Source organism: Zalophus californianus, chromosome 8 (genome assembly GCF_009762305.2).
Source record: "Zalophus californianus isolate mZalCal1 chromosome 8, mZalCal1.pri.v2, whole genome shotgun sequence".
Taxonomy (NCBI): domain Eukaryota; kingdom Metazoa; phylum Chordata; class Mammalia; order Carnivora; family Otariidae; genus Zalophus; species Zalophus californianus.
The window spans coordinates 126,709,709-126,725,668 of NC_045602.1; the positions used below are offsets into that span (position 1 = coordinate 126,709,709).

The window sequence follows — 15,960 nt, forward strand, 5'->3', positions numbered from 1 at the left end:
AAATACTGATTCATAAAACTTTATGTACATCGTGTGTGTGTGCATATAAAACATCAAACATATATACACACATAGGGTGGTGCCTGAGTGACTCAGTCAGTTAAGTGACCGACTCTTGATTTCAGCTCAGGTCATGGTCTTGGGGTCATAAGATCAAGCCCCTTGACAGCCTCCAGGCTCTGTGCGGAGTCTGCTTGAGATTCTCTCTCTCCCTCTGCCCCTCCCCGAGCTCATGTGCTCTTTCTCTCAAATAAATAAATCTTTAAAAAAAAGAACAAAAACAAAAAACCTATACATACACACATATAAGAACCAGGTTACTGGGGTCAAGGGCAAGAAATGGTTGTAAACACCAGCCTAAGGTACTTCAAGATGAAACAACTTTACATGTCAACAAGCCCCAGGAAATCCCTTACTTGCTCCCCTTACCAACCTCTCTTCATCTTTGTCCAGTGTACCTTTTAAATATTTTGCAAAGAGAGAAGAGTTCAGAGGTCAAGAACCACACACAAAAGAGGACATCACAACTTGCAACAATATTCATAGTTGCCGCAGAAAGAGACTTCCAAAAATTCCCACTGACCCAAGTTAAGATTCAGGATGCTTCCAGTGGTGGATGTTTTGTCCGTTTTCGTCGTGATGGGTGTTGACGCTTGAGGAGAGAAAGTTTTCGGGCTGCCGGATAAACTCCCTGCTTGTCCCGTCTTTGCAGAGGCTGGTGAAGCTGAAAAAGTACGTTCATTGTTAAAAAACGAATTTACAAATAAATAAATAAATGAAACTTTTTAGGGGGAGAGGAGAGAAACTGTATTTGATTTCAACAAAGCCCCTAGAGCGCCACAGATGGGGAGCAGCGGGAAGGGCTGGCCATTTATGTCAAGCACAGGCTTTAACCCAATGTTAAACCGTTAAAGCTTCGAAGGAAGAAGGCCTCCCCAGTCATTCTACTAAACACAAAGCTCTAAGACAAATCGGCTAAGCTGCCACTGAAATTGGTTTGGCCCATTCACGGGTGTAAATCTCAAAATAAACAGAGATTAAACCAGCCCCCACCACAGTCCAGATGCAGAGACCGGAGCCAGGCTTACAAATGGCATGCCATCCATTTGTGGGAGATGCAGGAGCTGGCTTGCACAGGCATTGCACCTGCCGGAGGCCAAGTCGACCCCTTGGGAGATCTCCGGCTTCTCATTTCAAAGGTTCTGTGACGCTGAATGAAGCCAAATTCAGCACCAGATGGAGTGAGGGCGTCACTGGTCAATTATCTCCCTCCTTACTATGTTCCAAACTTTTAAAGGAGGATAGAGAATCGTACCTAAGCCCAGGTCTTTTAAAAATACCTTACAACTACCTATATACTGCTCCCCTGAGCCTCATCCACACTGAGTCGGGGGTAGGACAGAAAACACACCATGTGACAAAATGGAGTGTTCAGATGGGCCATGCCTCCTGAAGATCCTGGAGATCCTGCCCCTTTGCCTAAATAGCCTGCCATTACTGGGACTGTGCTGTTACTAAATTCGTGCCAGACAACAAAATGGCCAGCCTTCCTCAGACGCGTAAGAAACATGCACTTTGCAATGATCTGGTCCTTAAGAGAAGCTGTTGATGGCAAGGGGGTTACAAATTGGGACATCCTGGGGACTTCAAAAGTGTTCAGACACTTTGGTGGATGCTTGCCTCAGTTTCTTCACCTGCCAAATGGGAGATACTCAAAGTGAGGATCCAATGGGTGAAACTCATATAGCTGCTCAGCTCTAGTTCCAGGGCCTGCCAGCGCTAGCTTTAATATAACAAAGGGTTGTAAAGACCAGACACAGACAGGGGTGGCTGCAAGCATGTATCGGGAGCCAGACACTGGGTTTTAAAAGTCCAGCTCTGCAGCTGACCTGCTGGGTGTCCTTGGGCAAGCTACCCGAGGTCTGTGAATCTCCTTTCCTGCTAGCCTCAAAGAGGGATGTTGATAACATAATGCAAAGGGACTAATAAAAGTACCTACCTCATCAAGTTGTAATGATCAAATAATCATCTAAACAGTGCCTGGCATCAGTTAAGTACTATATTATTTGTTATCAGTGTGGTATTTTTTTCTATTTCCCCATTAACCTCGAGGGCTTCGGTTTCAATCATCTAAACCAGGAGTTTTTGGCCAGGAGTGATTTTGCCATCCAGGACACACTGGGTATCATCTGCAGACATTTTTCGCTGTCACCACTGGGGGAGGGGAGGGTGCCACTGGCATCTAATAGGTGGAGACCAGGGATGCTGCTCAACATTCTATAAAGCACAGCCCCCCGAAACAAATAATTATCTTTGGTCCCAAAGGTCAGTAGTGCTGAGGTTGATAAATCCACAAAGGGATGAAGTGGGCTTGTCTCTGGGCATCCTTTACCTCATCTTGCAAATGAGGAGGGCAGGTGAAGGTGAGATGCACTAATGCACGCCAAGTGGTCCTTCACAAAGGCTCGATCAATACTTGAAATTATTTTGAGAATTAAGTTTTTTTTAATAGTAAATTAACTTCATTTTGCTCTAAGGATGGACAAATGCCTGGCCCAACACCTGGTACACAACTTTTTGTCCAATGAGAGAGGCAGTCGCTGTTCGAGCGCTGTTACTATAACCACTAGTACCATAACAAGTAGAACTAGTAGAACTAAAGTACCTGGCCCACCAAAAAAAAAAGAGAGAGAGAGAGAGAGAATCATCAAAGGTATTAAAGGTAAAGGCATTGCAAAATATGTAAGCATATGAGCAATAAAATCTTTAGTCTTGGGATTTTCTTTATTACTCATTCACTTGTATTCTACCTGCTTCCTTGCAAAAGAGACTTGCAGTGGCTGAAACCTCTTTGGGAGGAATAAAAGACCAGGGCCTCTCACACTGTATTCTCCTACACAAACTAGCAACCACGTAGAGCAAGAAGGGTCCTCTACTAGCCAAAGCACTGCGTGCAACTGCAAGGCACTTTGACAAAAAAGCCTAACCAGAAAGGGTGAGCCGTAACGAAAACACATGTAAACATGCTATTGCACATAGAATTCAACCACAAAGAGTCCACAGTTCCCGACTTAATAATAACAGCTCCTGTGAACAAAGTAAGGAAGGCAGGGCACCTGGCTGGCTGGGGAAGAGCATCCAACTCTTGACCTTGGATTACGAGTTCGAGCCCCATGCTAGATGTAGAGATTACTTTAAAAAAATCAAATCAAATCTCTGGGCGGGCGGGGGCGGGGGGGGGTGGTAAGGAAAGAGAAGCCAGCAGGTGGTCTAACAGAGCCCTGCCCCACTTGTAGTCCTGCAGGGGAATTCAGCAAGCACAGAGGCAAAGTTGTTATTTTTGAAATTCTGTAGTTTAAACATAACTGGAACAAAAAGTCTTTAATTTCAGACATATAAAGTTTCCTTTGTTAATAAAACTTAAGTATTGAAGGTTTAAGAAATACGTCCTTTTTTTTTTAATTAAACACAGCACTTGGACATGGCAAGAATAAGGGTGAGCCAGTAGAGATGGGTCTGGTTCACTCTCTGCAAAGGTCAGAGGCCCCCCTCACAGACATCTGGGACAAAAATGCCTCATGTAATTGGGAAAGGGATAGCACTGGGGTCACCCACCTCGGGGGGAAGAGATGGCCCCTGCCCACCCCTAGTACCACAAGCCCACCTCCCCAATTTGTGAAACACCGTGTACCTGCCTCGACCTCCCCATGAGTTAATGCTACAACCACTCACGTAGATGTTCAAGGCCAAACATGTCTACACTGCGTCAATTCCTCCCTTGCTCTCCTGCCTCAACTTACCCCACTCTTCAGCAAGGCCTCCTCATACCACTTCCAAAATACAACCCCCAGCTCCCCTCTGGTCTCCACGCCCACTGCTATCAGCCTAGTACACAGAGTCTCAATGGGACAATATGCCCCTCAAAGGGCAGAAAAGTGGCTCTTAGGGGGTGAAACACTCTTACTCCTTTTATGTATAAAACAGACACATGGGGCACCTAGGTGGCTCAGTCGTTAGGCGTCTGCCTTTGGTTCAGGTCATGATCCCAGGGTCCTGGGATCGAGCCCCGCATTGGGCTCCCTGCTCTGCAGGAAGCCTGCTTCTCTCTCTCCCATTCCCCCTGCTTGTGTTCCATCTCTCGGTGTGTCTCTCTCTGTCAAATAAATAAATAAAATCTTAAAAAAAAAAAAAAAAGAAAAGAAAAACAGACACAGGCAGTACATAAACAGACCTACAGTATTTTCAAATTTCCTGAGGGTCCACTCCTAGGTATATACCCCCAAACTGAAAGCAGTACTCAAACCCTGGTTATACAAATGTTCGTAGCAGCACTATTCACAACATTGCAAAGCTGGAAACAATCCGAATGTCCACCAATGTACTGACAAACTGGGGTGTCCACAGTAGTATGTTACTGAGCCATGAAAAGTAATGAGGTTCGGATAATTGTTGCAGTGGGGAGGCCCCTGGAAACATACACTCAGTAAAAGGAGCCAAACACAAAGGCCACAGGTTATATGATTTCACTTAAATGAAGTATCCAGAATAGGCAAATCCATACAAACAGAATGCAGACTGATGGTCTCCAGGGGCAAGCGAGCAGAGAGTGGGGGGAGTGCCTGCTTAATCAACAGAATTTTACTTGGGAGTGAAGGAAATGTTTTGGAACTAGAGAAAAGTGGTGGTTGCACAATACTGTGAATGCACGAAATGCCACTGAGTTGTGCGCTTCAAAATGGTTAATTTTAGGGCATGTGAATTTCACCTCCGTTTAGAAAAAAAAGTCACAGGAGGACGGATAGGAAAACATGTCTAAAATTGCTCCTTACAGGATCATAATGAAAGAAATGGTTGGTAAATACTGCCCCTGCCCATCATTTCCCACCAACACCCTGTAAGAGCTTCCCACGGTCCCCCAGCCTCCTGCCACAGCACTCCTCTCCAGCACCCCTCCACAGAGTAGCCAGGCATACCACTCCTCCATCTAAAACCATCCAGAGGTGGGGCGAGCATGAGACTCTTGATCTTGGGGTTGTGAGTTTGAGCGCCACACTGGGTGTAGAGGTTACTTAAAAATAAAATCTTTTTTAAAAATAAGTAAAACCACATTAGAGGCATGCTATGCCCCCCAGAATAAAATCCAACCACACATCTGACCTTTCCTTTCCTCATTCTGGAATTTTCAGCCACATACAGGCCTTTGTACTGTTCTTCCAAATTCAAACCTGCTCCCAATTCAAGCCTTTATATATACTCATGATTCCAGAGGAAAGGCCCTCACCATCACCCCCACCCTTGTCACACTGGCTGGTACCCCTCAAACACCACCCTCAGGGCCCTCCCCTACCAGCCCCATCCAAGGCGGTCAAGGAGCCTCCTGTTTACTATTTTCCCTTGGCCATGAGAACGTCAGTCCCAGGAGAGCAGGGGCCCTGCCTGGCATCTACAATGCAACCTGGTGTCCGAGACATTGACAGAATGAGCAGATACATGAGAGAGTTAATGGAAGAATGAGCTCTCCGTTTCTCTTCTCATGATCCTGGTCATGATAAGCAACAAAAACAATACTGGCAACCAAAGAAAAATCTTTTTCATAAAAAGACATCAGTTTAAATAATCTCAATATTATGCAGCTACTAAAAAACAAGGTGTGCTAAGAGAATGATTGATGAACAATCCAAAGAAGAGACATAAATGAGCAGCTCAGGGGAAAATATGGTCAATAAACATGTGAAAGGTAGAGACACACATACAGATATGGATAGACAGATATCTCCATCCTGTATCTTTTTCACATGCATTTTTTTTTAATAGATTTGGGAGTCAGCGGCAGGGAGGAACTTTTTATTTTTTTTAACAAGGTTTTTTTTTTTAAGATTTTATTTATTTTTTTTAAAGATTTTATTTATTGGGCGCCTGAGTGGCTCAGATGGTTAAGCATCTGCCTTCGGCTCAGGTCATGATCCCAGGGTCCGGGGATCGAGTCCCACATTGGGCTCTCTGCTCAGCGGGGAGCCTGTTTCTCCCTCTGCCTCTTTCTCTCTGTCTCTCATGCCTCTTTCTCTCTCTCTCTCTCTTTCTCTCTCTGTCTCTCATGAATAAATTAAAAAAAAATCTTAAAAAAAAAAAAAGATTTTATTTATTTATTTGTGAGAGAGACAGAGTGCGCGCACAAGCAGGGAGAGGGAGAAGCAGGTCCCCGCTGAGCAAGGAGCCCGATGTGGGACTGGATTCCAGCACCCTGAGATCATGGCCCAAGCCAAAGGCAGACGCTTAACTGACTGAGCCACCCAGGCGCCCTCACAAACATGGTTAACTTGTCTCAAAAAATAACACCTAGAGGCAACTGGGTGGCTCAGTCGGTTGAGCATCCAACTCTTGATTCCACTCAGGTCATAATCTCAGGGTCATGGGATCGAGCCCCAAGCGAGGCTCTGTGCTCAATGTAGATGGAGTCTACTTGAGATTCTCTCTCCTTCTCCTTCTGCCCTTTCCCCCCTCCCCACTTGTGCATACTTTCTCTCTCTAAACTAAATAAAATCTTTAAAAAAAATAAAAATTAGGGTGCCTGGGTGGTTCAGTCGGTTAACCATCTGCCTTCAGCCCAGGTCATGATCCCAGGATCCTGGGATGGAGCCCTTGCGTCAGGCTCCCTGTTCAGCGGGGAGTCTGCTTCTCCCTCTTACTCTGCCCCTTCCCCTGGCTTGTGCTTTCTCTCTCCCCGCCCCTCTCTCTCGTCCCCCTGACAAATAAACAAAATCTTAAAAAAAAAAAAAAAAAGACCAATGTATCTGTTTAAATATTTGCATTTATACTATTTCATAAAACCAGGTTTCCTCCCCTAAGAAATGTTTCCTAAAATTCATTCAATCACATGCCCCCATCATTTCTGTCATATTCACATGCCATCTATATGCTACTGACAACTAGAACTATATGGATAAACACAGAAAGATGTCAGAGAAACACTGCTCCCTTGAAAGGAGCAGAAAGCTTAGTATGATCCCATCTGACCATAAAATATTCTGGTAATGACTGTCAATGTGGCTTATACATTAAAAAAAATCTGAAGAGAACACCAAGTTTATTTTTTTTTATTTTTAATTTTTTATTTATTTATTTATTATTATTATTATTTATTTATTATTATTATTTATTTATTTTTTTAGGAACACCCAATTCTTAACAGTTGTTACCTCTCAGGGTAGAATTATGTGCTATTTATTGTATAATATTAAAGTTGAAAAGGAATACTTTATAGTCAGGGGGAAAATGATACAAAATTAAACGTAAATATGGAGGAGCTTCAAACATGAACGTTCAGCAATGAGAATTTTGTTATCAGTGCTAAAAGTCAAAAGCATAACATAATGGTTCTCAATGGAAACTGGAGGGGCGACTATGTCCCCAGGAGACACATGGCAATGTTCGAACACAGTTTTAGCTGCCAACTGTGGGCAGGGGTGGGTGCCCTTGGCATCTAGTGCCCAGAGGCCAGAGATGTTGTTTAAACACCCTGCAAAGCACAAGAAGGCCCCATAACAGAATCATCTAGCCCCAAAAGTCAACAGTGCAGAGATTGAGAAACACGGTGTTAAATCATGCTAGACGTTTTCAAAAGCAGAAAGACATTTGGAAATGCTCGTTTCAATTAAGCTTTGACATGGATGCCAATCCTTTTGTAAAGCCGTAAGTCTTGCCCAGAGGAAGAACTAATCGCCTTTGAAGTCACAAATAATTTAATCAGATTTTATACTTTGATGTACAATTCACGAGTGTGGGCTAAAACACATCATTTATTATCTACATTTACAAAACCCGAGCCTGTGCTAAGTGCTATTCTGACTCCATGAAACATGAGTCTTAGAATTAAATTAGAAAAAAAATGCCCCTTCCCTCCCACACACCCCAGCACTCTGGGGGGTGAAGGCAGAGGAGTTAGTGATTCATGCCAAATTTCTTCTACTTAGAAAATCTTGGAAGCAACCTACATCTTCAAAGGGCTGTAGCTTGCGCAACTCTTGGTGGCCTGCACAGATGATCCACATAGTAGAGCATCACTGGACAATCCAAGACAGGACAGAAAGGCTGTTTTAAAGGTCTATTAAATAACTAGTATGGACAAATATTCAGAACACAAGGTTAAGTTAAAAAAAAAAACAAAAAAAAACAAACTCGGATGCCTGGCTGGCTCAAGTCGGTGGAGCATGCGACTCTTGGTCTTGGGGTTATAAGTTCAAGCCCCACAGTGGGCACAGAGCTTACTTTAAAAAAGAAAGAAAAGAAAACTCAAAACTGGCTACATAAGATATTGCAAACAAGTGATCCACGAAGGTATTCAATGCACCGTAACGATTTTTATAAATCTGAGCCACTATGTAAAAGTTGGGGTAGTCCACATTTAAGAAAACTATTTGAGGCCTCTCTTGAACAATGAGAAAAATGGCAACAGAGCCCACATTCCCAGCTGGCTAGAACCAGCAGGAAGGAAAGGCCCCCAAGACCCTACAGAAAAGGCATACCTCAAGAGCACAGCATTTTGAAACGTCCAGGTGATGATTTCATCACCCGGGTTTAAGGAGCTTTTTTATAATGAAATGCTCCAGTGCATCATGCATCAGAAGAGTATGTATTGCTTTAGGAAGTGTACACAAGCAACCACCTGCGTGTGATTGGTCATGAGAAAGAAAGTGACTTCTGCTACATGGAGTTCACCCCAGTCCCCACCACTTCCCAACCTTGCTCATTCTCATACCTGTCTGATCCCTGGAAGTATCTGAGTTTTCAACATAATAGTATGACTCATAAGCCAACACAGAAGAAGTCCTGAAAACAATATCTAATGGCTGACTGGGAGGTGGGGTGAACTCTGACTTTCATTTTGTAAATAACGATTACTGTATGACAAGTATGTAGTGATTTTCACAAGAGTATATGAAAACATTTTTCCTTCTCCCTAAACAGTAACCCACAGTGGAGACAGAGAGTGGGGACAGCCAGGCGCTCGGACTCTTACCCTAATACATATTCATGACTTAAGTCAGGATCCTGCAAGCAAATATTGGCAAAGGCATCAGTTCTGGCCAAGAGGTCTAGATCAAGGGGGAAGCAAGAAAATCACTGAGAATATAAACCGCTCTGATCAGTAACCAGGACACCATGAGCGAAAGGCTTCTGGCTGAGCAAACTGCTCCTCAGAAAACGAAATCAAATTCTGTGGATTACGGACACCTGATTCTGAGTTTCTTGATTCCTCCACCCCCAAAACAAAAGGAAGCTTTCTAAACTCTTACACAAGATTTATTTAATAACTTATTTATTTCAATGTGCAGTCTTATATTGCTGGCCACAAAATTCTTATTACTGAAATGAATATGGCTTTTCTATCCTATGACCATCTTTTTTGTTTGTTTGTTTACCTAATTTTGGATAAATCACAATTTCATCTCAATTATACTCTCCCTGACTGTGGGAGATTTCAATCGATAGTCTACTTCTCCTTCTCCTAAATGCTACCGTCGCTGCTAACAGCAGAGGGCACTAGGGTGCAATGAAAAGAAAATGGATCTAGAATCAGGATCTGGCCCTGGGAACACAGGCACCTCCCTACACCGTCCACAGGGACCTCAACTGGCCTTCTATAAGATGAGGAGACTGACTCACAGTTCCTTCTGAGTCGGTCAGAGAAGTTGGCAAACCGACTCAGGGACCAAATCTAGCGTAACACCTGTTCTTATATGGCCTGCAAGGGTATTTACCATTTGTAAATGGTTGGAAAACACCTAAAGGATTCATAGTTCATCAAATACACACATTATAGGAAGGTCAAATTTCAGTGTCACAACCACGCACAGCCTGTGGCTGTTTTATGAACACAATGACAGTGTTGAATAGTTGCACTGTTGAGAAAGAGACGCATAAAGCCTAAACTATTTACTATCTGGCTCCTTACAGAAAACGGGACAATCTGTAAGATTAAAATGATGTGGAGGACTGCCTTTTCTACCCATACCACTCGCTGGCTGTCTAACTCATAATCAGCAAAATGATCCAAGCACAAGCTGGTAAGAGGATCGTATTTTGGAAAAGGGACTTTAAAGTCTACTGAAATGGAGAATCTCATTTACCGCTTAGAAAAGCCATTCGAATAATGAGGAGTTTTGTCAGGAATTCTACTGTCAGTTCAGTCTTTTTTTTTTTTTGTAAAGATTTTTATTTATTTATTTGTGAGAGAATGAGATAGAGAGAGAGCATGAGAGGGGAGAGGGTCAGAGGGAGAAGCGATGCGGGACTCGATCTCGGGACTCCAGGATCATGACCTGAGCTGAAGGCAGTCGCTTAAACCAACTGAGCCACCCAGGCGCTCTGTCAGTTCAGTCTTGCTATGTCCCGAGGAAAGAGAGAAGCTTAATTAAACACATTACACATGCTCTCAGATTCCTCTAAAACTGTATTTCCTGAAATATGGAACAGGATACAAAACAGTGGTTCACAGACCAGCATGTTCTATTTTACAAGTTAGGTATTAACTTAATGTGCATTAGAGAAAAAAATGCAACAAGCAATTTAAGCACATGAGTTTATACGTATTATTCAGCTTAGGATAAAGCGCTGTTGCAGATTTAAGTATACAGTTAAAAGAGAGGTACCAGCATGCGGCAAAACTGATGCTGATGAACATTCGGGCAACACTGCTGCCCAGTTAGAACACTTTCTCAAAAGCAAGCTCTCTAGGAGTGGTAACAGGCTGCAGAGTTGGTGTGATTACGTGTTTTGTTCGCTTGGCTTAAATGCGATCATGTAATGAATAAAAGTGACCTTTTTTGGGGCTCCTGGGTGGCTCAGTTGGTTAAGTGACTGCCTTCAGCTCGGGTCATGATCCTGGAGTCCCGGGGTTCAAGTCCCGCATCGGGCTCCCTGCTCAGCGGGGAGTCTGCTTCTCCCTCTGACCCTCCCCTTCTCATGCTCTCTCTCTCTCATTCTCTCTCTCAAATAAATAAATAAAATCTTTTAAAAAAAAAAAGTGAGCTTTTAAGAACTCTGGTCTCGGGGCGCCTAGGTGGCTCACTTGGTGAGGCAACTGCCTTCAGCTCAGGTCATGATCCCGGGGTCCTGGGATCGAGTCCCACGTCGGGCTCCCCCTGCTCTATAGGGAGCCTGCTTCTCCCTCTCCTCTGCTTGCCACTCCCCCCTGCTTGTGCTCTCTCTGTCAAATAAATAAATAAAATCTTTAAAAAAAAAAAAAAAGAACTCTGATCTGAAACCGAGAGGCAAAAGCAAATTTCTATTCTGAAAGTATGTCACCAGAAGTTGCATCATCCTAGAACAAAGCTCTGAAATAAATGCAACGGAGCGCCTAGGACCCCATGGTTAGGGTCAGAACTGGGGAAAGAGATTGCAGCCTTTGTTCTGAAGAACCAAAAGCCACTGGTACTTAACTCTCTCTCCACATACAGCCATTCTGAGAACAGCTCCAAGCAGTACTTGAAAATTACCAACCAACCAGGAACAAGAAACAACACAACCAAAATGGGTGGAATGCCTTGAGCTCATTTGACAGGGTCCCCATCCTTTTACCTTCTGGGGACTTTGGCGGTCTCTTGAAGAACAGGCGCCTGCTCCTTAAAGAGTTCTTACGTAAAGGGAGGAAGGGAGGGAGGGATAAAAGAAAGAGGAAGGGGAAGGGAGGGGGTCTGAAGGGCTGCCCAAGCTTAAAACATTGGTCAGAAGCCTCAAACTGATGGTCCAATCTACAGATGTGCTTTATTCATTCTGGAAAACATCCGAAGACATTTTGAGTTGACATTTAATATTTGGGGGTTTTATATAAAAATGCAAATCCCCCACTTCTCTGGAATAATGAGAAGATCAGAAAACCAAGAGGCCACATTCCTACATGGCAACCATGGGCTGAAGCCCTTGAGGTGAGGCATGTGTCCAGGGGTTCACCAGGTCCTGCCCCCTCGACCAGTCTCCCCAGCCCAGAGCCTGAGAATTGGCTGCCTTTCATCATCATGATTAGTGTAGAAGCTTCTCTGTGCCCATGTCTCTCAGCGGTAGACCAACAGAGGATAAACAGTGAAGGCCATGTTTTAAGAAAAATAAGAGTAAACCCATTTCCTTGTGGAAGCAATAAAGCTCCTTAGCACTGGACATGCAACCAAATAATAGTTGGGGAGAAAGAATTCCATTTAAGTCACCGTTACTTTCCTTACACTCGGCCAGCACCCCTCATGCACGTCACCTCTCCGAATCCGTGTAGGCATTTGCTGAGCAACCACCATAAGAAATAATATAGCAGCCCACATCTTTGTAGCACTTCCTGTTTTAGGCACTATTCTGAGTGCTTTCTGTATACATCATCCTTTAACCCCTCAAAAGAACCTATGAGGCAGGTCCATTACTATGTCACATTACAGATGAGGGAACTGAAGCATCAAGACATTTAGTATCTTGGGGCGCGCAGGTGACTCAACTGGTTGGGCATCTGACTCTTGATTTCGGCTCAGGTCATAATCTCAGGGTCGTGGGATTGAGCCCCATCTCAGGCTCCACGCTCAGCGTTGAGTCTGCTTACAGTTCTCTCTCTTCCTCCACCCCCTCCCCCCACTCACGTGTGCACTCTCTCTCTCTCTAAATTAAATAGAGAAAATCTGTTTTAAAAAAGACATTAAGTGTCTTGCGTAAAGCCGTGTGGCTAGTGAGTGGCAGAGCTGGGATGTGAGATGAGCAGCCTCATTCTTCACCACTCCTCTACAGCAAGTGTCTACGGCCTTTCTTGAGGAATGGGAGTGCTCCGGGGAGAGGACACAATCGCTGACCTTACGCCCTGCTCTAGTATCTGAGCACTACGTAACGGGAAGGTAGAGTTTGGACAGACAATCCCCTGATTAAAATAACATTCTTTTTTTTTTAAAGATTTTATTTATTTATTTGACAGAGAGAGACACAGCTAGAGAGGGAACACAAGCAGGGGGAGTGGGAGAGGGAGAAGCAGGCTTCCCGCGGAGCAGGGAGCCCGATGCGGGGCTCGACCCCAGGACCCTGGGATCATGACCTGAGCCGAAGGCAGACCCTTAACAAAACTGAGCCACCCAGGCACCCCCCTAAAATAACATTCTTGAGAAACAAACTGTTACGGGAAGTTTTGCTGTGATAATCCAAGAGCCAGTGTGACCTGAATTCTGAAGGATGACTGGCCGCCTCTGCCCGCTGCTAGGAATGACCTCCATCTGGCCTTTGGGGACCACTTTTCTCCCTTCTCGATTCCTAACAGCAAGAATCCCACCGGGTTATCCATTTAAAATTTTAAATATGCTCCACTGGAGTGAAACCCCGTAGAGATCCCTTGCATGGAGGGGCGCTAGTCCGCTGGACCCTGACAGGTGTGGCCCCAACGGAAGCCCCATGTCCCAGGGGCCTCCTCCCCATCTCCCACCCCAGGCTGACCTGTGCTCTTGTCCAGGAAATCCATGGACTCCTCACTGGCACTGAAGTGGCTCGAGGTGGCCTTCTTCTCGGCATCCTGCTCCACATCGGAACCCGTGTGCACAGAAGAGTTTGTACTCATGGGGGAGCGGGGCATATCGGATAAGGAGATCCTGCGGCCTGCGCCCCCACTCAGCATGGGCTTGCTCATCAGGATCTTGGGGGACGCCGTCATGTCAAAGTTGAGCTTGACCTTCTCCTGCTTGTCTATCTTGGCAGCACCGGCGCTGGGGTTGCTGGGGTCGAGCAGCATTTGGTACTGGCTGTTGGGCGTGTAGGGTGTCCTGAAGGGAGAGTAATTAAAAACCCCAAACTTCCTGCGGATGTTCTCCACGTACACCTCCATCTCCTGCATTGCACTGTTGAAGATGCTTTTTGTCTTTTTCACAGAAAAAGGAATTTCTTTAGACATGAGGTAGCAATTATTTATTGGAACCCAGGCCCTAGGAGTGCAGAAAAGAAAGAAGAGTTGAAGTCAACTTTGGTCCTGTCAGAGATTCCGCTCTTCTTTTTTTTTCAAGTTTTTTTTCTTAAATGTATTATATCACAGTACGTTTAAGTGTTGGGCGCAGATTGTACAGTAGATCTCCACAGCCTATTAGTCATAACTGAAATTTTATGCCCGATGATTAGTTACCCCCCACATCTCCCCACCCCCACCCCTGGCAAACTACCATTCCACCCTTTGATTCTGTGGATCTGACATGAGATACCTCCTATAAGTAGAATTCATGCAGTTATTTGTCTTTCTGTGACTGGCTTATCTCACTTAGCACAATGTCCTCCAGGTTCAACTATGTTGCCCATCTTTTTTTTTCTTTATTTACCATATTCTTTTTTTTTTAAGGTTATGTTAGTCACCATTCGTTACATCATTAGTTTCTGATGTAGTGTTCCATGATTCATTGTTTGTGTATAACACCCAGTGCTCCACGCAGAACGTGCCCTCCTTAATACCCATCACCGGGCTAACCCATCCCCCCCCAAGCCCCTCCCCTCTAAAACCATCAGTTTGTTTCTCAGAGTCCATAGTCTCTCATGGTTCGTCTCCCCGTCCAAATTGCCCCCCTTCATTTTTCCCTTCCTACTACCTTTTTTTTTTTTTAAGGCTGAATAGGAACACCTGATATGTACATACCACAACTTCTTTATCTGTTCATCTGTCAGTGGACATTTAGGCTGTTTCCAGAACTGTCTTTTCCTTAATGCAAACCACATTAGCCTTGTATGTTTGCCAAGATTGTTTTCTGTGGGTTTTTTTGGCCAAGATTCTTAAATACATATCTATTCTTTAAAAATTACTTGGTTTGCATGGTTAATACATGATTTAACCATTAACCCAGACATGTTCTGTCATAAGAACAGAACACCAACAGCAAACTTAGTGAAAACATTAAAAGGCTCCTAAATGTAGTCATTTTAATCCATTAAAAAAATAGTAAATCCCCTTTTGGCTTTGGGTGAGTAGAGAGTAAGAAAACAGTCACTATGGGTACCTAGGGGGGGCTCAGTTGGTTAAGCGTCCGACTCTTGGTTTTGGTTCAGGTCATGATCTCAGGGTCGTGAGATCAAGCCCTTGAGTCAGGCTCCGCACTGGGAGTGGAGACAGCGTAAGATTCTCTCTCTCCCTCTCTCTCTCCCTCTCGCTCTGCCCCTCCCTGGCCCCCATGCCCATCCATGCGTGCTCTCTCAAAAAAAAAAAAAAAAAAAAATTAAAAAAAAGAAAGAATAAACGTTTTGGGGCGCTTTAAAGTGGCACAGTCCACTGAGCACCTGACTCTTGGTTTTGGCTCAGGTCATGATCTCAAAGTCATGGACACTGAGCCCCACGATGGGCTCCATGCTCAGCGAAGAATCTGCTTGGATTCTCTCTTCCGCTCCCTCTCCCTCTACCCCTCCCCACCACACGTTCTCTCCCCCTTCTCATAAATAAATATTAAAAAGAAAAAAGAAAACAGTCCCTGCATCCAGGGCTGCAAGAGAATCAGTCCCAAAGTCACTGCTCTACACTCAGACGTAAAGAGCTCTCCTATTCTTGTAAAACGGGGGTTCTACATGGCACTAGAAGAAAACACTAGAAAACCATAACCCTGAGAGGAGATGCATGGCTTCAAATAGGAGATAATTCACGTGGAAAATAAGCAAGGAACAGCCTCCACCTTCCATTCCCGACTGGTTTTGTCTTCCTGCCTTCAACCCCCCACAACCCAGTGCTCTGCAGAGCCTTCACGAGAGCAAGAGCTGCTTTTCTGGAATCAGTGGCCAAGTGACTGCAGGCAGGAGATGGCAGTATAACCTACCACTGCTCTGGGCGGAGACTGAGCCCAAGCAAGAACTGGAGGGTAGACTGTGTGACATTTGATTCCCCAGCCTCAAACCCGAGCCCGTTTGCAGCTGGGAATCTGGTGAGAATGAGCTTTTTCCAGGGAGGCCTTTAAGATTTCACAGACCGTAAACTCAATGCCAGACACA

General features: G+C 44.6%; 1 protein-coding gene across 18 annotated transcripts in view; it reads right to left on the bottom strand.

Moving 5' to 3' along the window:
• The window catches only part of ZMYND8 (zinc finger MYND-type containing 8), a 139,127-nt gene that overhangs the window by 41,771 nt on the left and 81,396 nt on the right, over positions 1-15,960 (bottom strand). For all 18 annotated transcript variants that reach the window (XM_027621963.1, XM_027621964.1, XM_027621954.1 and 15 more), the window contains 2 exons: positions 13,450-13,931; positions 584-724 (listed from right to left, as the gene is read on the bottom strand). In XM_027621963.1, coding sequence (XP_027477764.1) covers positions 584-724; positions 13,450-13,931 — 623 coding nt within the window. The remainder of the gene's footprint in view (positions 1-583; positions 725-13,449; positions 13,932-15,960) is intronic.